This window comes from Nesoenas mayeri (genome assembly GCF_963082525.1).
Source record: "Nesoenas mayeri genome assembly, chromosome: 2".
Taxonomy (NCBI): Eukaryota; Metazoa; Chordata; class Aves; order Columbiformes; family Columbidae; genus Nesoenas; species Nesoenas mayeri.
In genome coordinates, this window is record NC_137543.1 from 61,846,624 (window position 1) to 61,869,432 (window position 22,809).

Below are 22,809 nucleotides of genomic sequence, written 5' to 3' on the forward strand. Positions count from 1 at the left end.
GAACCAAAACGCTATCATAATAAAGTCACAGAAGGCAACAAGAGAGCTGTGCTTTTTTCTTCACAAAGTGCTGTGAAACTACACAAATTTGCTGTGGTTTCAAACACGCCATGTAATGACACTGGAGTCCCAATCTCACATAATTTTATTTTTTTTTTATACAGGAGTAGTAGATTTGGTCCTAAAGTTACTTCAAATAACATGAAAGATCAGACACACACATTCAATTTTTATATTCATGCTTCTTGTGAAATAAATGGTATCAGATACACATTGTTTCCAAAGCAACTGAATGTTATGTACATTCAGTAAGAGCAGGTATCAGCTCAGCTGTGCTGATGGTTGGGATACCAATACATAGGCCAATACATGAGGCAAATATTTAGGTTCAAATCAGACAAAAGGTCCCAACATGGGAAAACAGATGAAATATGAATTTGAATTAATTTTCTAATAGATAGCATATGTGATTTTCTAATGAATGAATGCTGTATTGTTCAGATCCATCACTTCCTGCCTATCTTTTAAATACCCTACTAGAATACATTTAAGTGAACTATTTTATGAAAAAAGTACTTCTGCATTTAACAAAACCTGTCGAAAACTGTTAATTACCAATAACATTCTAAATAATCTGAATGGAACAGCACATATGCTGTTTTACTACTAGGCATAAAAGCAATGTTCTCAAAAATAGTGTAGATTATGTAAGGTAAGACATTTTCACAGTATGGCTCTCGCAAGAAGCAACTATTTAACCATAGAACAAGTATCTATAAAGAAAAATAATCCTAGAAATAATTTCAATATACCAAGTACCAGAAACAGACTAACCATGTGATGTTCACCAGAGAAGAAAAACATCCATTTATCAAAATCTCTTCAATTCCTCCTATACCAATTATATATATTATATATTTTTTTTATTTTTTATATATATAATTTTTATATATATATACATACACAAGTGCACTTGTTACTGAAAAACTTGCAGAAACAGTCTTGCTCATTGGTATCAACTTTAAGCATCAAAAGTTTAGTGTGTTTTTGTGTTTGAAGGAAATTTGTGACCCAGTTAAGTCAGTAATTTGTTCCATACCAGTTATTTACCTTTTTGGTGCTTATATAAAGCACCAAATTGACTATAAAATACTCCTTGGTTTCTTCCAACCATATGAACTCAATACAGACTTTACCCTCTGAATCTGCATAGTCTGTGGTATAGATGTGACCCATGTAGTCATAGAGGCTGGATGCCTTGGAAGACAGTTCCATATAGACTGGGGCACTGAAACACCAGAAGGGCTTCCCAGTTTCATCCAAGAGGGTAAAATCCATCATGTAGCAGTCCTACAAACACAAGCAGAAGAAATTATTTACCTGTGTCATGGCACAGTAATTAGATCTGCCCCTGATTTTAGGAGAAACAGAGTTCAGAAAGACATTTTTTATATGAAGGCTAAAAACTGAAAATATGATTGATAGTGCTCTACTGACTACTAAAAGCTACAAATACTTGGATGTTTCCTACAGAAATTGAAATGCAACTTTCAGACATCAAAAACTCCTACAGAAGGTAGCACTGCCAACCTAAATCAGACATTAATTCTTGAACATTTTAAAGCCTTTTAGGATCTGTGTTTCTCAATTATTAGTTACCTTACCATTCAAACACCGCTAGTCCTTCCGATATGAGAAAGAAATCTAAGTTTAAACTCACGTGCTAAACTTGTGCGAATGCAGCAACATTTGCAAAGATTCTCAGAGACCACCTCCAGGGCACTGCACACACACAACAATTACCCTTCTATGCCAGCTACAAATGAAAGGTATACAGCACTTTCTGAATGGCTGCAAGATTCAGTTCACAAAAAGGTAACATTAACATATCTTTTTACCCTTTGAATAATTCTTCCTTTTAAAAACTCTTGAGAATATTTCCTTGCAACACTATACAATCAACATCATTCTATAATGCTAAGGTCAGGATGCCAATTCTTAGGCACTTGCAAACTGCTGTTTTCACACGTGCCTTAAAAGCACATGGGCTGTGTGTCACTGTTGATATCAGCCGTTACCTATTCTCATGAGTTCTGAATCACTAAATGCATCAGAGTATCTTAACGAAGATATTCATTACTTCCAGAAATATCACACACTCCAAAAGTGTAAACAAACTAACATCACATATTCTGTGCCAATAAATTAATTAGGTATGGTTTATTTCACTATATTACAAAGCAGTGCTTCCATCATTTTCAAATTTCTTTCACTCTCACTGTACTTCAATGATACAGAGCAAATGGCACAAACACAAGAGGTAATGTGATACATACAGTTTCCCTAAGTTTGTTACTATAGCCTACACTGGAAATACAAAATTCAAGCCAAATCTGATGATCCTTTAGTAACTTACATATATGAGCTATAAACTTACTTCAAACAAGAAAGAATGGTCAGAATTTCTGGTCTGACATCTTACATATCAAAGGCCAATTATGAAAAAAAAAGCAAGGTGGCCTGGAGTGTTGGAGGATTTTTTTCTTCCCATGTATTTTTTAGCTATCTGTACTTCAGCAATTTTTTATTTTATTAAAAAGTGCCCCAAAAAAGGAAAAAAAGTTGGCTTTTTTTTTTCCTTAGAGTATTGGACAAAATTCAAATAAATTCGAAGTAGTGGCACATTCTCCTGGCTGTTGCTGAGTTTATTTAGCCTTGCGATATTTTAAGAGTTTTGGAGATTTATGTCCAAAGCCAAATCGAATTCTACCCACAGTTATGTGTTGGCATGTGCAATCTCTCACCACAAAATGAGGGGTTTAAAAATAAAATTGATATTATTTATTTTTTCCTAGAAAAAAAAATACTCAGCATCACTTATGCTGTAAGCACATAGGCCTGAGCTAAACTAAAGGCTACAGCCATAGCTCTCCATTTCCACTGAGAGTTAATTTCCAGATTTTTATGTGCTTCTCATTATTATCTTCACGCAAGAAAAAAAAATCTGCCAAGCAGCTGTTAATCATAGAGAATCATAGAATGGTTTGGGTTGGAAGAGACCTTTTAAGGCCATCTAGTCCAACCCCCTGCCATGAGCAGGGACATCATCAACTAGATCAGGTTGCTCAGAGCCCCATCCAACCTGGCCTTGAACACTCCCAGGGATGGGGCATCCACAGCTTCTCTGGGCAGCCTGTTCCAGTGCCTCATCACCCTCATCAGAAAAAAACAAAACAAAACAAAACAACACTTCTTCCTAATATCCAATTTAAATCTACTCTCTTTCAGTTTAAAACCATTGTCCCTTGTCCTGTCACTACAGGCCTTGGTGAAAAGTGTCTCTCAGTCTTTCTCATAAACCTCCTCTATATTTCGAAAGGCCACAAGGAGGATTCCCTGGAGCCTTAATTTTCTGATATCTGCCCAACACAGCAGCCAGATTTCCTACCTTCTGTCGTATGCTTTTCAAGCAAATGACACATATTCTGTAATTACGTCCTAAAATCCCACTAACTTTAAGCATGCAAGTAGGTCTAAAGAATTAATGGGATACACAAAACTAAAATAAAGTAATTTTTCATAAGCCTCAAAAAGCACCTATTCTGCATTTTGGTTCTTCATGACTAATCATGGCAATTAAAGAAAGATGACAAACAATTGCCTTAAAAGTGTTTTCTTGTTAGCTTGAATTCCTTCTAATTAACAATACATAGGGGAAGGATTTGTTGTTCTTTTGAAAGCAAACACCCAACTCAAAAAACTTTAGTACAAAATGAGAAAAAAATGCGAGTGAACAAACTTGTCATTATGCAAACAACAAATTTAAAGAAAAAAAAATTGCTAAAACTGAGCAATTAGAGGAGGACTGAAAATTGTAATCCAGGTTGAACTGCATTTGACATTCCTGACAAATACTAGCAGAGTACTAAGTTAAGATAAAATGTATGTTCCTCATTGCACAGGAAAGCTGGCTGACACTGTAAACTATAAAACAAGTATGTGAATGTCTATGAGCAAAATATGATGTTATCAAACACTATTCCACTCCACACTTATGCAGGATTAGCAGAAATTAGTTTTATTAAGTGCCAAAATTGAAATCAAATATTGTACTAGATATTTTTTCAGAATTTTTGGTACTTTTGAAATATTCATGCAGCTAAGTGCATATAAATATATGTACCTTCACCACTATTGCAAAATCTACAGAACTACTCTCAAACTTTAATTCTTTCAGGAATCTTATACAAGAGATCAAGTGAGAATTCCTCTAAAATACAAACAGTTAATCCAGCTGACCCATGTACATGACTCAAAAGCTATGTGCTGACTGCATGAATGGGGACTGGAGTTTCTGCCTGTGTCCATCAGCATTTTAACATTTTCCAATAATTTCTAACTTTCATTGCACGGACATGCTACAACAGAACTGCAGTGTTTCCCTGGGGGTGCAAGATTTCTTTCCAGAAATAAAAAAAACCCCACAAACAGAACACCAACACCAAAGAAAAAAACACACATAACTACAAAAAGCATATCTGCAGGATGTATTTTGGGCAGCATTTCCAAGCAGCGCTGGTCAGTCACAACATCTCTGCTGAGTGGAAAGCACTGGAGTCATCACAAACGCATTATGGATCTATCGTGCAATCTAAACACTATAACAGAAAGGATGCAACTTTTTTCCCCTCAAAATTCACATCATTTTTGCAATACTTGAAATTATTTTTTTCTAGTTACATACATCTCACACAAATAAACACTTTTTTTTTTTTTAATTATCATCTTCAGGATGCATAAACATAATTCTGTTTTGAGGTTAGTATTTCCAGAAATAAAAAAATACTTCTGACTGACCTTTACATTGCCTTTCAATGCATCTGTTTCCCAGGATAAGCCAAGTGTCCCAGTAAGAGGCACGTGCTTTGTATTATCCTTTACGGTTACAACTGGGAGCCTCAAATATCCATTTGCAATGTCACCTGAAAAAAATAACAATATATAACTTTATACTACTACAAATCAAACTAAGCCCAAGTATACCGTAAATGTTCTCTCTGCTTCTCTCCATGTCTCCAGTTTCCTCCCACTCACCAGTAAGGAACCCTGACATATACCAACAGCTAGATAGTGAGCACATTATAGAGAATTTGAGTTGCAGTTTGGGGCTTTCATTCCATGATCCACAGTTGAAGCAACAACTAGAAAAAAATACTTGGTATGTTTGATTATGAAAATCCGAATGCCACCTAAAATACTTATGCAAGGATGCAAGGAGTAAATGCCACATTCAATACTTCAATTTCATGCTGCCAGTGCTCCAATCACTGCTCACTCCCCAAAAGTCAAGCTGAACACACAGCACATTAAATAAACTATTAAATACTTCCCTGTTTGGGTTTTTTTTTCTCCCTCCCCTTTTTTAATCTCTCTGTTCTGTCTGGTAGCTCAAATAACCCTGTATGATAGGATATAAGAATAACTATCAGTCCTCCCTGGCAAGGACATTGCATCATTTAAACTGACAAGCAGTATGTGCTGATTTGAATCAAGTTTTTAAATTATGAACCTATTCATTTTTTAAATAGTCTTCAAAGACTCACTTTCATTTTTTGACAAAATTATTAAGATTTCTTTGTAATTTTTTAGAATTTTATTACTACATATAACCATATTTCTTCAGTATGGTTTCCTCCTCCCTCAAAAGAGATTGACTTTTTTCAATTGGCTTGAAAAGGTTTCAAAAAGTTTGATGGAATAAAAACAGATTGTAAAACACATACCGCTAATAAATTAATGAAGCCCAGGACATCACTACTATTGCACGGCATTAATAACATGAACAGCTGCATTACTAGATGGATCACCTAAGGTGTAAGTTATAAAAATAAAGGGAATACGAATATAGAAACATGTATCACGTAAACAAATCTCAGGGGAAAGAAACAAAGAGCCTAATAGTTCAAAGGCACTTTTTTTAGCTAAAAGTCAAGCAAGTTTGTTCTGCTACCCAAGCCTTTGTTGCAAGGTTATTTTCACAGGGAAGGCTTAACACTAATTCTGGTGGCAACAGCCAACCTCACCATGCTGAAAAGTTCATTTAAACTTGCAAATTGCTTTTCAATGACAAGCAAAAACATTTCAAACGCAAGATGTGATATTTTACAAACAGATCTTAAGAGCTTTCTAAACACCCAAAAATCACCCCATTACATTCTGCAAGCACAACACATCAACAAGGAACAACATTGAAAAGTGAAAGCTTAGATTACCTTATGGCTACAAAGCCATGCTTAAAAAGTTGAAAACCTAGGTAAATACATTTCAAGACTGTTTATTAAAAAGCTAGATGTGGTATTCATTGATTCTATGAGTCATATGAAGAGCCTGTCACAGCTTCCTGAAAACAAGAAAAAAAGTTTCCTAACACTCTCCATTCAATTTGAAAGTATTTAGCATATTCACCCTACAGTATCTGTCAAAAAGACCATATTGCCATTTCTGTTTAAATGGAAGGAAGCATAAAATAAAATGCTAAAAAACAGCCAAAACATAGTGGCAAAATAGCTAGCTACTGCAGTGCAAGTATTAGTAACAGAAAGAAAGATCTGAAGCCATATATACTCCATCTACTTTGTTCAATGAAGTGTGATATTACTTTTTTAATTTAATGTTAAGAATTTTGCAGAACAATTTGAAAACAGAGCAGCAAAATGAAGTACAACACTAACAAACACTAACAAAAAGCAGACAAAAATGAAACTAAACACAACAAATAAATCAGTTTTTCTGTAGAACAAATTGACATTCACTAGTAACTCAGAAGTGTCTACAGCTGCCTAATGGAAACAAATAAACAAGTAAAGCTCCAGTGTAATAGCTGACAACTGATCTGTGTCTCAGGTTGTTCAGAGTGCCACTGGCATGGCACATCCATAATTTAAAATACATCTGGATTGGGCAGATAATTTAAAGAAATAGCAAGACTTCTCACTATGTAAGAGACCTCCATGCTTCAGAGCCTTCCCAGAGAACAGGACAAGCGTATCACTAGAACAGAGCCGAAAATCAAAGCGCAAATTGTCAAATAAAACCAGCTTGGACAAACCTGCACTGTTGGCCACATTCAGAAACGCCATGTTTACCAGCAGGAGCAAAGGGAACACGAAATTACTGTGAAGATACGTGGCAGCAGCCAGCCATTAAGCTGCCTCACTACATTATTTTTGAGCACAAATTATGGAGGAAATCAAGCACTTTCCAAAAGAATCATTGTGCATATTGCCTGCAGAACCCTGGCTTCAGCTGGCTCATGTCCTCTGAAAGCACAATCCAGTGGCTGCCACACAGCTCAAGGACACAAAACCTAAACAGTTCAAAAAACATTCATGATCATAAAACAAACCCTGTAACTAAGCAAAGTGAGACGGCATCACAGCTGTAGCTCCTGGACATTTGCTACAATTTGCATAAACATCAGCTTTATCTTTAACAGAAGCAGCTTCTAAGCAACCAAAAAGTGATACCAACAAAGAAAGTGTGCCACATACTGCTGTCTCTTGTACAGCTGTATTTCTGGAAGCATAAAATTTTCATTTCAGAAGACAGAATTTGACATTCACATAAGAAAAAAAAAGGTAAAATAAACTGGCCCTCTGGCCAATTTACAGAAGATTTTATTTTTCTGAAGGTATAAAGAAGATGGCTGTATTGAACAACACCTCAGGAGAGATTTCTATTGCTACCTGGATAGAATTTCACTAAAGTTTTATCCTTATAAGTATTCATTTATTTCGAGCTTGGAGCTTTTCAGCAATCTGAAAACACATATCTTTGAAATTCAAAGGACTACAACACTCCACACTGCACACAAGGCTTCAGTTTAAATGACGGTACTTAGAATCATCAAATACAAATTTTAAAAAAGAACAAAATTCTTAATGGTTTAACACTGTAAAAGACTTAAGCCTGATAACAGTGCCCTCTACTGTCTTCATCAAAGCAGTATTTTTTGAAATCAACAGAAAGTTCATTAGTAGTTATCAGAAAAATAATGGGAAAAAATAATTCATTTTCACTGTTTAATTTTAATTGTTTAATATTTTAATCTGCCTCTGCTGACAAAAAGGAAGCATTGTTTTAAAGTTAAGTCAAGAGATAGATCACTCACATTAGAATTATTAAGTTGGGTGGTACATGAACAGCAAGGATAGCAAATCACATCTCATTAAAAGAAATGCTAACTGTTGAAAAAAAAAAGGCAGCACAGTTAAAAGCAATCACTGAAATTGTTTATCACACAACAAAACAATATAAGAATAGGCAACCTAAGGCTGACATAAATAAAAGCTATAAATCTTAAAGATCACAGTATCTTCTAAAAATATATTGACATATTTAATCTGTCAATGCACCTAAAGTATACTTAAGAATTCTACAGAATAGGTCCCCAAAATGTGTGAGGACAAACTCACTCTCCCTCACAGTATAAAAGTGGAAAGAACACCAACCTGCACCAAGAGCTGTGCTGCTGCATTATTAACTCAGCACCGAATCAAACAAAAATACCCTGACAATCTGCAGACCTTGTATCTCAGGCCTGACATTGTGTCAGTGTTCTAGTGGGCAGACTTCACATAGAGCCAGCTTGTGAAACCACACAACACACCACACAGGTATAAAGAAATCACCCAACTAAGAGATAGCTTAGTCTTAAAAATCCATTTCAGTTTCTCCCCTTAAAACAGAGATATTGGATGTAAAAGGAAAAACATAACAGCAGGGATCATTTTAAAAACAGACATTACTGTTCTGTCAACTCTACCTTTTCTGCAGAAGAGGCTCCTGAATGTCCCACACAGGTAGGTGCAGCTTCTACCATGCATATCAAGATGTAGACTGTAGTCATGCAGGCCATATTCTGGGTCAATATCATCCAATACAGGTTTATTAGGTGGAAAGGCATATTGGCTTTAAAAAATAATGATAATAGAATTAAGCAAGGGAGAATGACTTCACAGAGACACAGTAAATGGCCCTAACACTACAAATCTGAAAGCCAAGTAGCTACAGACTTCTCTGGAGTAGCAGTTACTGAATAATTTTGTCTGTGCCTAACCTAAAAGACAAACTAATGCACACAAATGGCCAGAAGAGCCCAAATCCCAGGGGCAAATGAGCAGCCTCTCCACAGGAGCCTATTTGGTAGTAAGGAAGATGGTGCTAAGTCTCAACTTCTGTGTGAAAAGAGCCACACTAAATTATAGTGGGCACATAGTACTACCAGTAGATACAACAGTATCTGAGCAAAAAGCTGAGGTGGGCTAGGGGGAAAATAAATCCCCAAAATCATCTTCTAAAGCTAAAAAACTCCATATTTCTAAACAGCTTACAGTGTATAAACAGTTATATTATACACTGCAAATACTCAAATTTGCAAATTTTCAAATTTGTGCAAATACACAAATACTTCACAGGAAATGCAGCTAGTTTTTCAATAGGACTGAAAAATAAATGCAGGTACCTTACCAGTTTCCTAGATTTTTTTTTCTCCCATTACACAGCTAAAGATTATTTTCTTGTTTCCTAAAATGCCTCCCCTCTTTTCTAGGTCCTTCAGAAAGGAATAGGGAATAAAAAGACCGTATGTGGAAAGGGAAAAAGCATGTGCAGTGTATTTCTATCTTTCTTAATACAGCAAGTACTCATACACTTGTATGACTAAATTATCTCCATAATACCATAACAATGGCAACATTTTAGTATGAAAATACTTCTAGAGCTTTGTATATAGTTACCATAATGGTTGTTTATACTAAACAAGAATAGTTAATTACTGCCTAAATATAAACCTCTTACCAGCAGCCAATTTTAACTGTAAAACTCAAAGCTTTATTCAAAAGGTTATCTTTATTAGCCACAAAGGAGAAACCAAAACTTACACAGTAGCAGAACCCAAAGTGCTTCTCTCAAGAAGTTGATGATAATGAAGACTCGCCATAACAAAAGCAATTTCATTTTTCTCCTGAAAAGTTAATTAAAGTAGAAGTATTTTCATCTGGAAATACTTTTTTTTTTCCCACAAGGTCTTCCTGAGCATTAAAATTCATAGATAAATGCTGCTGCTCATTACTCTGCCAGTAACTGTAATGATATTAATAATAATGGCTTGCTTAAACACGGAGGCCTATAACTGCTACTGTCTTTTCACAAGAATAGAGAATATATGTAAAAGATTAGCGCATTTCTGTATTATGGGGAAAGAGGGGGAACCAGCTATGTCAGGGTAAAAGCAGCAGGAATCCACAAATTGTACTTCTCTAGCTTCTACTTACCACTTTAAACCAGATACCTAGAAAGGCTCAAACAGGCCTTATTCCCAGCTACTAAATACCTAAGCATCAAGCTTATTTTAATACGTAAGGGACTATTTACAAAGAGGGCTAACACCAGTGAAGAATACAGAGCTATTCAATAGAAACATTGCATTTCAAAGTAAAACTCCAGATGTCTTCACCAGATTACATGCTCCTGGGAAAAATGATAAGAGATACCTTCTATAGGCCTATATATCTCAAAGGCAACTTAAGAGCTCAATGTGAGAACTAAACATAGCCAAAGGTATCTATTACTTCAAGTACACAGAATGCTAGGATTTCAGCTCTTAAAAAAAAAATCATATTTTTTTAAAAAGCATTTTTAAGTCCTACATTTGCAAACACATAGGTCAATAGCAAAATTATTCCCTATCAGCAGTCTATTACTGTCCTGAAAAGTGGGTAACTATTGTTTTCATGTCTCTGGGTTATCAAAAAGAAAATTACATCCCCTATTTGAACTTCTTCTATTTTTAACCATTCCTGTACATTTGTAGTGCAAAATTACAGCTAGAACATATGTAATGACAGAGATCTATCAGTCACACAGAGGCTCTCAGTTTTCCTCTGACCAAATAGCAGAAGGCTCACATAACATGCCCTTGGTTGTCAAAACTACTAGCATCAACGATTTCTGTTGCACAGCTATGTGTAAAATATAAATAAATAAATAAAAGTAGTGTGGCATTTACAAATATTACACCCATCTACAATTAATTGTCTAATGTTACTCTGCCCACATAGAGATTAAGAACAGTTGTTCAGAAAAGTAAGCAGGAAAAATATACTAGAGTGAGGCATTTGATGCTTAACAACTTTGTGTAACTTAAGTTATGATGGAACCATTCCCAGGTGCTGAAGGAAGTCTCTTTCCAAGCATGGGAACGGGTAACACACTAGCTAGACCACAGGGGCAACACAGAGACACCAACCTACTGAACTTCTGAATATACAGAAGAAATGACTGTTCAATTATCAGAGCTTTTCATAGGCTGAGACAACCCATGACAGACCCAGGCAGGTCAGCTTTCAAGGTCAAGTTTTCTAAGAAAAAGACAGGTTTAAGAGTGAACCAAATACTCCTTCTGTGCTTTTAAACCATTCCTCTGGTGACTGTGCACACTGGAGGCAGCAAGAGTTTCCAGCTGGAAATGAGACAGAGTTTAGAACAACTGTTCACAGGCTCCTTGAGGGAAGTTCCTTGCCAGAGCCAAATAACTTCTGTCTACATCATTAGCATGACTGGGGGAGGAGGAAAAGGCTGCCACCTCTGAATTCAGACCAAGAGCAGAACGTCCGAGATGGGCTTCCATAGCACCTAACTGTAAGCAACTTCAGGCAGACAGTGAGGTCACAGTGTATTCAGTGCAAAGACACAGATGCCTTTAGAGCAGACATCTAGTTTGGATGTTCTGCGCTGCTCTCTGAAGACATTCATCTGCGCACACAGCCTGCAGAGACTAACCCCTTAACTCAGACAGTTAATATCAAGAACTGAATGTCCCCAAACAGGCATGATTTTCAACATTGTCACTGCTGGAGCAGGATACGACTACCTGGTGATGTAGATGAAAGGAAATAACTAGCCAAGTTGCCTTGTGGGAATTCATCACTTCAAGTGACAGGGACAGGGCAAGGCATGAGTCAAAGGAAGAAGCACATCTCTCCTCAAACCACTCTATTTACAATGTCTCTAGGCTACCAAACTTTGACATGTGAAGACTGTCTAATAAATACAACTGAACACAAAAAAAAGTCGCCACAGTATCTGATATACTATCAGACATAACTATTATTTTAATTGGAGGTAGATTTTTTTTTTAATACAATAAATCATCAGCTAGCTGTCCCTACCTGTATCTTATTGTAGTTACAGACAAGATCTTTCAAAGTCCAAAGAAAAAAAAAAAGGAATATTAAAAACAAACAAATAAAACTTCCCAAAATCCCAAACTGCAAGCAAAAAGAATCAGTTTCTTCACGTCAGAGTAAAGTATTGAAACAAAATGTTATCTTACCTTCCAAAGTCCTACTAAGAGTTCTGGATTCAGACTGAAGAGCTGGACAAGCTTATCAGCACCAATTGCTACACCACTTTCAGTCAGGTTTGCAAGATGGTATTCAGCAATTAAGGAACGTTGACAAGGTCTTTGAAAAGAACATATAAGTAGCAACCTGACTATGTCTCCTTATATATGTAGAAGTTCAGGCTAATTTCATTTTTAACCCTGAAGTCTGACCAACAGCATTTAATGAAAATAGTTCTGAAAGCATTCAGCATGCACAGCCATACATTTTACCTTTTAACCATAGCACACTAGCAGAATCTCAGCACATTACAAGAAAAGAAACAAAAGCCACAATAGGATGGCCTGATATACTACTTAAAAAAGAAAAACTTATGTGCTTGCCTAGTATTTCAAAATAGCCACAGAATTACTTTATAATTTGTTTGTACTACTATATCGGTACTAGATGGAATCACTGAACAATTGTCAGTATGAAGCAAGCTACTAAGAAGGTGAATTCTTCCTCCACACAAGCAAAATTCCAAGGAAAGCATCAAATCAAATATAATAAATTAAAAGTTTCTGTTAGAGGAAGCTTTCCCTTTTTTAGAATGTTATTTCTAGAATTTGTCTGTCATCAAAGCTATTTAGCTCCATTTAACAGCCTTTAACTCAAGTTCATACTCCACTGGCATTCTTATTGGCTAATGATGCATTAAAAAGAGCAGAAAGCGGAGCCTGCGTTACCTACTCAGCCTCTACAGAAAAGGCTTCTCTTGATTTTTTTAGGCAAATACTTTGCTTCTGCTTGAGGAACCATGGTTTTTTGTAGGTGAACAACCGGTCTCCCTTTTCAGAGCTCTACTGCTAGGGGTTTTGTGTAAGAAGCATGTAGCTGACGTTTCATATACTAAGGATCATGGCTGAAAACATTGTGGTGAAACTAGTTCAGCCAGCCACAGGAGGTGATACATTTAGTATCGGGGAACTGCGATTTACATATCAACAACAAGCTAATGAGCCACAGACCAGGCCAGCTGACCGATACCAGAGGTGGAGGATGAGCCACAGGGCACATAGCCCCATCTTCTGATATTCCCAGCTTGGCAAACAAAGGGAAAAAGCTGAGATCCTTCAACATGGCCCAGGACTTGTCCAGACTTGTCAATCTTTCGCAATCACCCCTTTCCCTGCAGACTTTTCTCTACTCGGAGAGCTCTAAAAAAGCCCACCTAAAACAGCACAGCCAGGGAATCCTACCAGCTTCACCAAAGGAAATCCAACACCCTGAGGACCCTCAACCCACCAGCCTCACCAAAGGGAATCCAGCACCCTCAGGACTCTTCAGCCCACCAGCTTCACCTCGGGAACTGAACCGGACACTGGAGGACACTGCGCTCCTGAACAGCAAACCCCAGCATCCTCACCATGGAACACTGAGCCCATCATACATCATCATATAAGTCCTGTCATCCACACTGTGGGTCCGTAAGAGAATGGATCCCTCACTCTTTTATTTCTTCCTTTCTCTCTGCTCTTTCCTTCTCTCCTTTTTTCTATACCCTCATTTCTTTGTCTCTCCTTTCGTATTTATATTACTCTCTTTCTCTCTCTCTTATACCTTAGTTTTCCTTCCCTCTCTACCACTCTCTCTCTTTACCTTTTGAACATATAAGGATAACATCATCTTTAAGCTCTGCTGTTGGATTCTGGTTAAATTTCATATTATAACTACTAATGGTTGCCAATACATCGCTCGTAATAGGACTTCTACTGTTAATGTGTTGTTAAGTTCTGTTATACTTTTGCCAAGTCACTATTCGCTGTAACTGGTATTCCAACACGTACTTTTACTAAAACTCATAATTGAATGGGACCCCGGGACTGATTGTCTGTCATTCACTTCACATAACCGTGCAGAATTAACCCAGAGTTAACTCACACCTGGTCTCATCTGTTGAGTCAGGGCGCATGTCACATTTAGAATTAACTCGTCCCTCATCTCATCTGTTGGGATGGGACACATGTGGAAAACTCCCTGACAGCAATCAAATACATATATATCTCAAATGCACATTTTTAATTTAAAAATCTTTTCTCAGAATATAATGCCAGAAAAATATTGTACACACTTAAGTTACAAAACAACAGCCAGCCAACACTGTGCTGTGGACTGCCTTTTATTTTAAATATACACATTTATATATTGTACACGCAGCCAAACAGCAGGTTCCCTAAATTCACATACGTACCTACCAGATAGAAGAAGATAAATGTTAGTAACATAGTTTACTGGATTGTAGCCACACAAACATTGATGAACTGTTCCAATCTAAGTATCTCAAGTTAACGCAGATCTACATGTTTATTTCATGCTCATTATTATCTATGCCTTAGATTCAGCTTCCCTATCAGTCAGTATGCTGCATGCCAGTAGCTACGTTAGCCTGTGAATTAATGTCATAGCTTGCTGGATTATTATCTATTTCTTGCTAAAAATCTCTACCAATGAAGGCCATAGGCTTTGGAAGAAATACTACAGAGAGCCTTTCTAAGAAAGAATTAAGTCAAACCAAGCTCAGATTGTTCCTACAGACACATAATCAACCAATTACAACAAAAAACACACAAAAATCCTATGTTAAAACTCACCCATTCTTGCTGTGAGCTCTGCTTTGGTCAGGAAGCAACGGTGTAACTCCAAATAGTTTTAGGGTTGACAGGATGTCCAAGCATGGCCAATTTGTACTATACCAAAGTATAGTAACAGATGTGTCCTTAAATGATAGGTTTGCCTTCTCCATTACATGTTCCTTTCCATTTTTGTCCTTTAGAACAATTATCCAACTCAAGCCCAAGGCTCTGTTATTTTAGGAATTGAGAGGAGAGAGAGGTATTTAAAAAAAAAGATTATCAAAGTGACAAAATTAAACTATGCTTCCAACAGAATTTTTAAATTTCTACTAATTGCTACTTATGTTTCTCAGGCTAGGCCATTTATAGGCTATCACCATATCTTCCCATTATGATATACATTTTATAGCTCTATTTCCATATCTCCCTAGCATTTCCAAAGCCTTTAATATTCAGTATATTGTTCTTCAGTAAACATCTTCTGTGACAAGGCATTGCTTACTTCATAGCTTCTTTGTTTTTACATGGAAGACCTGTATAAGGGTCTACAGGTTTAACAAGTCGCATTACTCTAGTTTTGACAGCAGCTATTTGTTTTAAGATGTATTCTTTCTTCCAGTACCCAGGCTTTCTATCGCATAGAGGAATACAGCCCAAAGAAACAGTTTCTGTTTGGTCAGACTTCATTTTCCACATTGTCTTTTTTGGTTGAAAACAACTGGAATAGATTTTCAGCCAGATTCCACTGAAAATAAAAACAGAATAAAGAGAAAAAACACATAAATTTCAATAATAGTTACCTAATGATTCTTATATGCACATCTCAGCTACCACTCATTATAATGTTAGCAGAAAAACATAAAGGCATAGATTATCAGCAAACTGGGTTTGATCTAAATCTAAATTTATAGAAAGCCAGAAACTGTAGCATCATAAGTACTAGTCAAGAAAATGTAAAAGCACAGTTATACACTCTTCCCTATTTTGACCTTCCGACAGCTTATATGAAGTCAGTTTCCCTGGTGCAAACATGAAACATGAAGGCAGAGGAACCAATAGATGCAAGATGTCAGCATTTCTCATGGGCCTACTAGGTTATCTCAAAGAACATGGAATCTCTGAACACATTTCTTGTTCTGGATTACACATACCAAATGAGATCCACTTGTGACTTTCTGCTCTACCACAGGAAAAAAAAAAAAAAAAAAGTTAATTTTTACAATATGCCAGTAAGGTTGATAAACATCTCAAAGTAGGATCCTCAGATATTGGGATCTTCCCACTGTTTTATGCCTCTTAAGAGCACACTAGAGTATGTGGTTTCTAAAAAGCCTGCCTTCCACTTATGCTGCTATTTCCTTCACTGACACAGAAGCAGATTAAAATACAAACAAGCAAACAAGCAAACAAACAAAAAAACACCACACAGTACCTCCCTGAGAGAAAGCTATTATGAGGAAACAAATAAAAGGTAACTTTCGTCTGTCTTCCTGAAAATACAGGATCCAGGAGGATGCTCAGAGACAGCATAGCTATACACAGCAACTTAAGTGAAAACTGATTTAAGGTTAAGCAGTTACTTTCAAAAATTCTGCCCAAAAACGCTAATGCATCCTCCTCACACAAAATCAGCTGGTGAAAAAAGGTGGTTCAACACCTCTTACCCAACAAAGACAGCCTGGACCCCTCCAGTTTCTCACACTGGGAGAGTGTATGGGGGGAGTAGTATAATTAGAATCACCTATGTTTGGTGGTGGTACCACTGTCATGTCAATCCCTTCTGCACTCTCTTTTGAAAAGCTCAGAGTTGTCTTTTGGAAGAGATCAAAGAAACACGTAATAGGAATGATGGGTTCACCTCTTCCCTGTTAGAAAAAATATGAGATTGTATTTCTGCCCCTCACACCCCAGTATCCTTAACACAGTTCAGGGAATATTGAGTAAAAGAATTTACAAGAATTCCAACAACAATCTGTGAATAAAGGCTTCCAATAAGTTTTCTAATTTTAAAGTGCTAGCCACACAGCCTACATTAGTGCACTAAAGAAAATTAATAGCAACAGAAACAAATTCTCAAGAGAGATTCTCTACCATTTATCAGCAAGATTACCTTCACCAGTCCTCACTTATCCCCAGGCAAACTTGCACTAACGTGCTTTGTAATGCATTTTCCTCTCCTTAAGGCATTAAAACATTCAAGGACTGAATCCATCCCAGACTGCCTCCTACCCATGAAAATAACTCTCACTTCATCAGCTGCTGAAAATAAGTCCCCACATGCCGAGAGCCGGGTTTCTCGTTATTGATGGAAACGTACTCAGCAATTTTGCAAAAACCTTCCAACCTGCTGCTCTGCAGGTCTACGTACAATCTCCCACTGCCATTTTCTGACTCAAAGCTCTTTGAAACACATAGACCCATAAGCTTCCATGACTGGTAAAGGAGGGGTTCACAGTCAACATGAGCCTCCAACTTCCTTTTCACCAAATTCCAGGGGGAGAGGTGGAATATGAAGAACAATCCTATACGTAAAACAAAGATTCAAGATACCTCACAAAAGACAACCCAGTTATCAGATAGCATAAAACATTTCTGATGGAGGAAGGAAATTATTATTTAGCTCCAAAGCAGCTAAGAATTGCAGAATGATGAAAACAGAGATGTCCTTGACACACCATCATCAGAGGAAAATGAGCTATGTGTCATCCAACTGCTCTTAGTCAGCCTAAAATGTCCAGTAAGATGTCCTCTTAAAAAACTCTCCTATTAGCTAGAAACCCCTTCCCAAGACAGACATCCTTTCTTTCATGGGGAGAGATGCTCAGCATCTAGCTGCTCAGTGCTGAAAAGACAGGGATTAGTAGTAGGCATCTCCTGCATTTTGAAGGTACAATCTCAGGCAATGGAAGTTGAATGAAGATGGATTTGCCACCAATACCTACCACCCTTCTCCTCACTCTCAGTTACAAATTGCTTATTCCTTTCCAAAACAGCATTGTGCAAGCAGATGAAAAATCAGTTGAGGCAGCTCAAAAATTCAGTCAGGGCAAGATGGCAGAGGAGAAAAAAAAAAAAAAGAGGGGGGCTTGGAATCACAAGTGTTTAGGGAGGTATCACTGCTCCTTCATCCTCAACTTCTGAGGAATTCACGGCAGACAAATCAAAAAGGCATCCAACAGGGAAGCATGAATTTGCCTCTTTCATAGCCAAACGTGTCCCACTTTTGCGTCAAAGTGTTAAGTATAATACTCCTCTCAAGGACTCTTATTAGATATTGTCACAACAAGCCAACCCAACCTCCTGCTGCTATCTCAAATGCCAGAATCACACATGCATCTTTGTCAATCATCACTTGACCATAATGGCAAAACGATCTTCCCCTGTGCTCTGGCTTCTCACCTTTTACACAGGCACTCTCTGCTGGTGATCAGAACCCTCAGGCTTTCAGACAGACCATCTGTGTGAGTTTCCCACACTGCATGACACAAAGTCTGGAATAGTACTGGGGGCGAGGCGGGTGCAGAAAGGGAGGTCAGAAGCATTTCCTTGTCTTCAACAGGTACACTGAAGACATAAGTGCCACAGAACGGTTAAAGCACAGACATTATTGGAAGAGCTCAAAGACAAAGCACTCCATTAGGCAGCACAGATATTATTGGAAGAGCCCCCAAAAAAAAGCACTGCATTAGGCAGCACAGATAAATCACGATGAAAGACTGATGGCCCTATTCCATCAAGGACAGCATCTTCTCAAAAGACACTCTGCCTAAAAGGCAAGATGAGATTTGTCACAGAGATATGGAGGGACTTCAATTCAAACTTCTGTTAATTCACCACAAGATTCAGTGGCTCAAGACAGTCCATGGAAATCCATCATGAAGAAGTGACGTAGTCACACTGAACCAGTCAGTCTCCTTGATAAGGGAAAGTATCTCTTCCTCAAATCCCATTTGCGCACACAAAGTAATCTCTGTTGGGATTAGAAAATGGAAACAGACATTCTTGAGATGAAGACAGATTAATCATCTTCCCTTGAACAGCCACGATGATTTTATCCTAGCTTACTATGCTGAAGTGGAAAACACATATTAAGATATATAATTTATGTCAACTATGCAATTTTTATCTACATGCATCTCCTGACAGCCTCAAAAAATAAATCTGGATTATGGCCTTCCCTTTAAATTCATCACTTCTAAAGGTGTCGATGCCAATGTTCGCCAATTCATTGCGCAAGTTTTGGCAAATGAGAAATGGATAAATATGAGATGCAGCAACGTCCCATACATTAAGACATTTTCTCATTTAAACAACTTGAATGCAGCAGAATTCTAGAAAAAAAAAAAAAGATACCCAGACACCCTAGTTATCGCATATCAACCTCTGGATCCTTTGACAAGATTATCATGATACCGGTAGGAGCAATTTGTGAACTCCGTATAAGCAATTACTCACAAAAAAACCCCACAGTATTTATCTTCACTTCTTTTTTTTTTATTTAGAAGCCACTGAAATCTGATAAAAAGAGCAACAGATAAAACCCACTAGGGAATCACTTGACTAAATCAAACCCTCTGCAAAAACCTGATGAAAGAGCTAAATAAATAGTACTTCAAAATTATAAAAGCTATGACAATTCTACAAAGCTACTGACTACACACCACTAAGGATTGCCTGAACAAAAAAGCTGTTGGAGGTACATGTGAATACAAACAAATATATGCAAATTTTACAACAAAATAAATGCTAATAGCAACATTTCAAAACACTGTATTTAGTTTTTGCCTCATAACTCCCATTAAACTCAACAGGGCTTGCACAGCTAGAATTCCATAAAACACATTGTACTGTGAGTTATGCAGTACATTTTCAGCAGAGTAATTGCCAGTAGGTACATGCATCAGTGCTCTGGCACCAGTAAAACTAAATTAGAAAGACTCATAACTCAGGTCAACTCAACTGCTGCACGATTAAGATTAGCACTTATGCTTCACTCTTCCTTACTTATCGTTGGCCAGATGATAGAAGCGCTTATTTACACAACCAACAGACAACAGGGACACAGCATCCAAATAGGAAAATATCTTCATCAGCATTTCTGATGGCATGCTGGAAAACAAGAGAAAGACAAATACCATTGGACTTGTCTGCAAATTCCAGAAACGACAACGGCAAAACATTTTGATTCCAAACAAGAGCAAAACAAGAGATGGAAATTATCAGCTTGTAAGCACGGAAATTAAAACTGACCTGCAGAATTAATCTGCAGAGTTTGGGTTCCAATTTGTCTCTCATTGATGTAAGATATTTGTTTAAATCGTTTCACCCCAGCTCATTCAAGTGGCTCAGCACAATCACATAAAAAGTTATGGGTTCACATTTTCATTAATCTTTGTTAATTTTAACCCCATTTGACATGAAACTACCTCATTCAACTTCAGTTTCTCATTGCTTGTATCACAATTTTAACACTTGGTCCATAACCACCAGCATTTACCAGAACTGCGTATACTCGCTCTTCTCCTGACTGTGGCATTAGATCTCAGGATGGACAAGGACAGGTATGTCCTAGTCAAACAGCAAGACCATGCTTTACCTCATCAAAATCTTCAAACCATGTGGGCCCAAGAGTCTTATACGGTTTTAATTTATGTCAACGGAAAGATGTGAAATTCAAAATAAGAGCTGAGTGGCATCTGGAGAAAATTAATGGTTTTTTGCATCTGTAAGGCTGCCTGAAATGCAGGTGCCAGTCCAAGTACAACTACAGCGCAACCTGGAAATGAGTCACTGTGATTTTTGTATTAACTGACAGAAACCTCATACCCTTCAAGAAGTATCTGGTAGCTGCACAGAGTTTTTTAAAAAGATGCATTTTATACTCTTTTTGGATCATGAGAGTATTGGAACATCAAAATCACCACTGAAAACACAAAATGCTGTGAAAGTCGACACCTCGGTTGTCTCTCTTGTCCATTTACCACTGGGTCATTTACAACACTTGCCAATTTATAATACTTTATTCAGAAGCATGTAACTTTCAAGCAGAGTGATAATAATGCCAATACTCCAAGGTTTCTATTAAAACCCAAAATCTTAGTTGCACTAAGATAGCACTGACCATGACAAAACTTGCAGAGTTATTATGTGAAATAACTCAAACACTGTAAATCCAAAGCAGTCAGTGCATTTATTACATAGATACTTTAGAAATTCTCTCTTTAAAAGTTGCAAATTAGCTAAAATAATATGCTTGATCCAGCATTATCAACTGTAGTTTTTGCAACAACATTATTTTTTCTTTGAAGAAAGCTGAAAAAATGATATTTTTTTTCTTTTTTCTCTTGTCTTTCACACTAACCTAATAGCAAAAAGGATTGAATGGGCCACCCAATGGAAAAATGATAAAACGATTACGCAGGAAGTTACAAAATGTATAAAACAAAGAAAACTAATTAATCTCATAACATATTCTTAGATGGTTTTTGTAGAAACGTAACTAATTTTCAAAAAGAAACAATTCTATCAAACATTAGCATCATATATTAAAACAATTATACCAAAAGTGCCCATTCACTGTCCAACAGGAAGAGAACCATTTACCTTGCAGCAAATACGCAGCAGACATGTTATTTCTCTCCCCTCATCCCACTCCACCATCCTAAGCCTCTCTATACAAAGCAACCAGCATCAAAAGAAACATCTGAACTTTAATTCCAAACTGGCTTTTACTGAAGTAATACAATAAGAATTTTTATTCTCAAGGAACAACACAGCCTATGATTTGCAAAGGTGTTGCTGAAGGCTTTGTATGACTTGGAAAACCTACATATTTCATACGAACTTAGAAAAGGAGATGAGGGAGAACCATACCAGAAAACATCAGAAAGTCAACCCAAGGATCACAAAGTAGGCCAGGAAAGCAAATATTTTATTTTCCACTCAGAACATCTGACATGGATATCTCCAAGGTACAAACATGACTGTAAGCAATCAAAACATGGTTTATAGTCAGCAAGGGGTCTTCCACCCTTGCTCCTAAGCTAAAGACATACTCACCTCTCAATGCACAAATTAGGTTTAGGTTTTATGGAAGGTGTCAAATGTAGACTTTTAATCGCAGCATTTACAGTTTCAGAACATTCCCCAGACCTGGCAGCAAAGCTTCTTGACCTGTTTCTTAAAAGGAAAAGCTGTTAGGAGTCTCATCACCACAAAATGAAGAAATATGCACATTATGCACACCTAGATGCCACGTCTCAACTGAGACAGGATTCAGGAAACACATCACATGGTATACTCATTACTATCAGTTCACAAATTTGAACAATCACCACCACACTAAAATAACTGACATCAGGAAGATGTCAGATTTAAACTCACAAGTATCCCTCCTCATCTCTCACAATACTCAGAAAGGAATTGTGCCACACCACTAAATCAGTTTAAATCCAGTAGAGATTTGTTAACATTAGACAGCTGCACAGCTATAGCCACCATAATCAAGCTCCTGATAGGCCCTTTCAGTAAGTCAAACTCACCAATTAATCTTCTGTTTTGCAATATCATTCCAGGGATGTTTTTGAGCCATCCAACTTGGCTCTTACATCAGAGCAACTGAAAACATTAACTCTGTCCCAGGGTGTTATCTTCTTGTTCTCAAACTAAGTCCAAATAATGAGCATGCTAGCTATGAAAAGGAAAGGTTTCTAACTGCATGAAAAAAATAAACTCATTTTCAGTCAAAACAGCACAATACCCAGTGATGGCACTGAGCAGACAGAGCTCCC

General features: G+C 37.2%; 1 protein-coding gene across 1 annotated transcript; it reads right to left on the reverse strand.

The window, feature by feature from the left end:
- Positions 1–1,080: 1,080 nt before the first annotated feature.
- Positions 1,081–22,176, reverse strand: FBXO15 (F-box protein 15; the record flags this gene model as incomplete). The annotated part of the gene is made up of 9 exons (XM_080340517.1): positions 22,079–22,176; positions 20,024–20,128; positions 15,522–15,764; positions 15,038–15,247; positions 12,395–12,524; positions 9,942–10,024; positions 8,825–8,970; positions 4,858–4,982; positions 1,081–1,350 (listed from the first exon to the last, which is right to left on the reverse strand). Exons 2-9 carry the CDS (start codon positions 20,125–20,127, stop codon positions 1,081–1,083), a joined length of 1,311 nt encoding a protein of 436 aa, XP_080196643.1. The 5' UTR covers position 20,128; positions 22,079–22,176.
- Between the last annotated feature and the right edge of the window lie 633 nt (positions 22,177–22,809).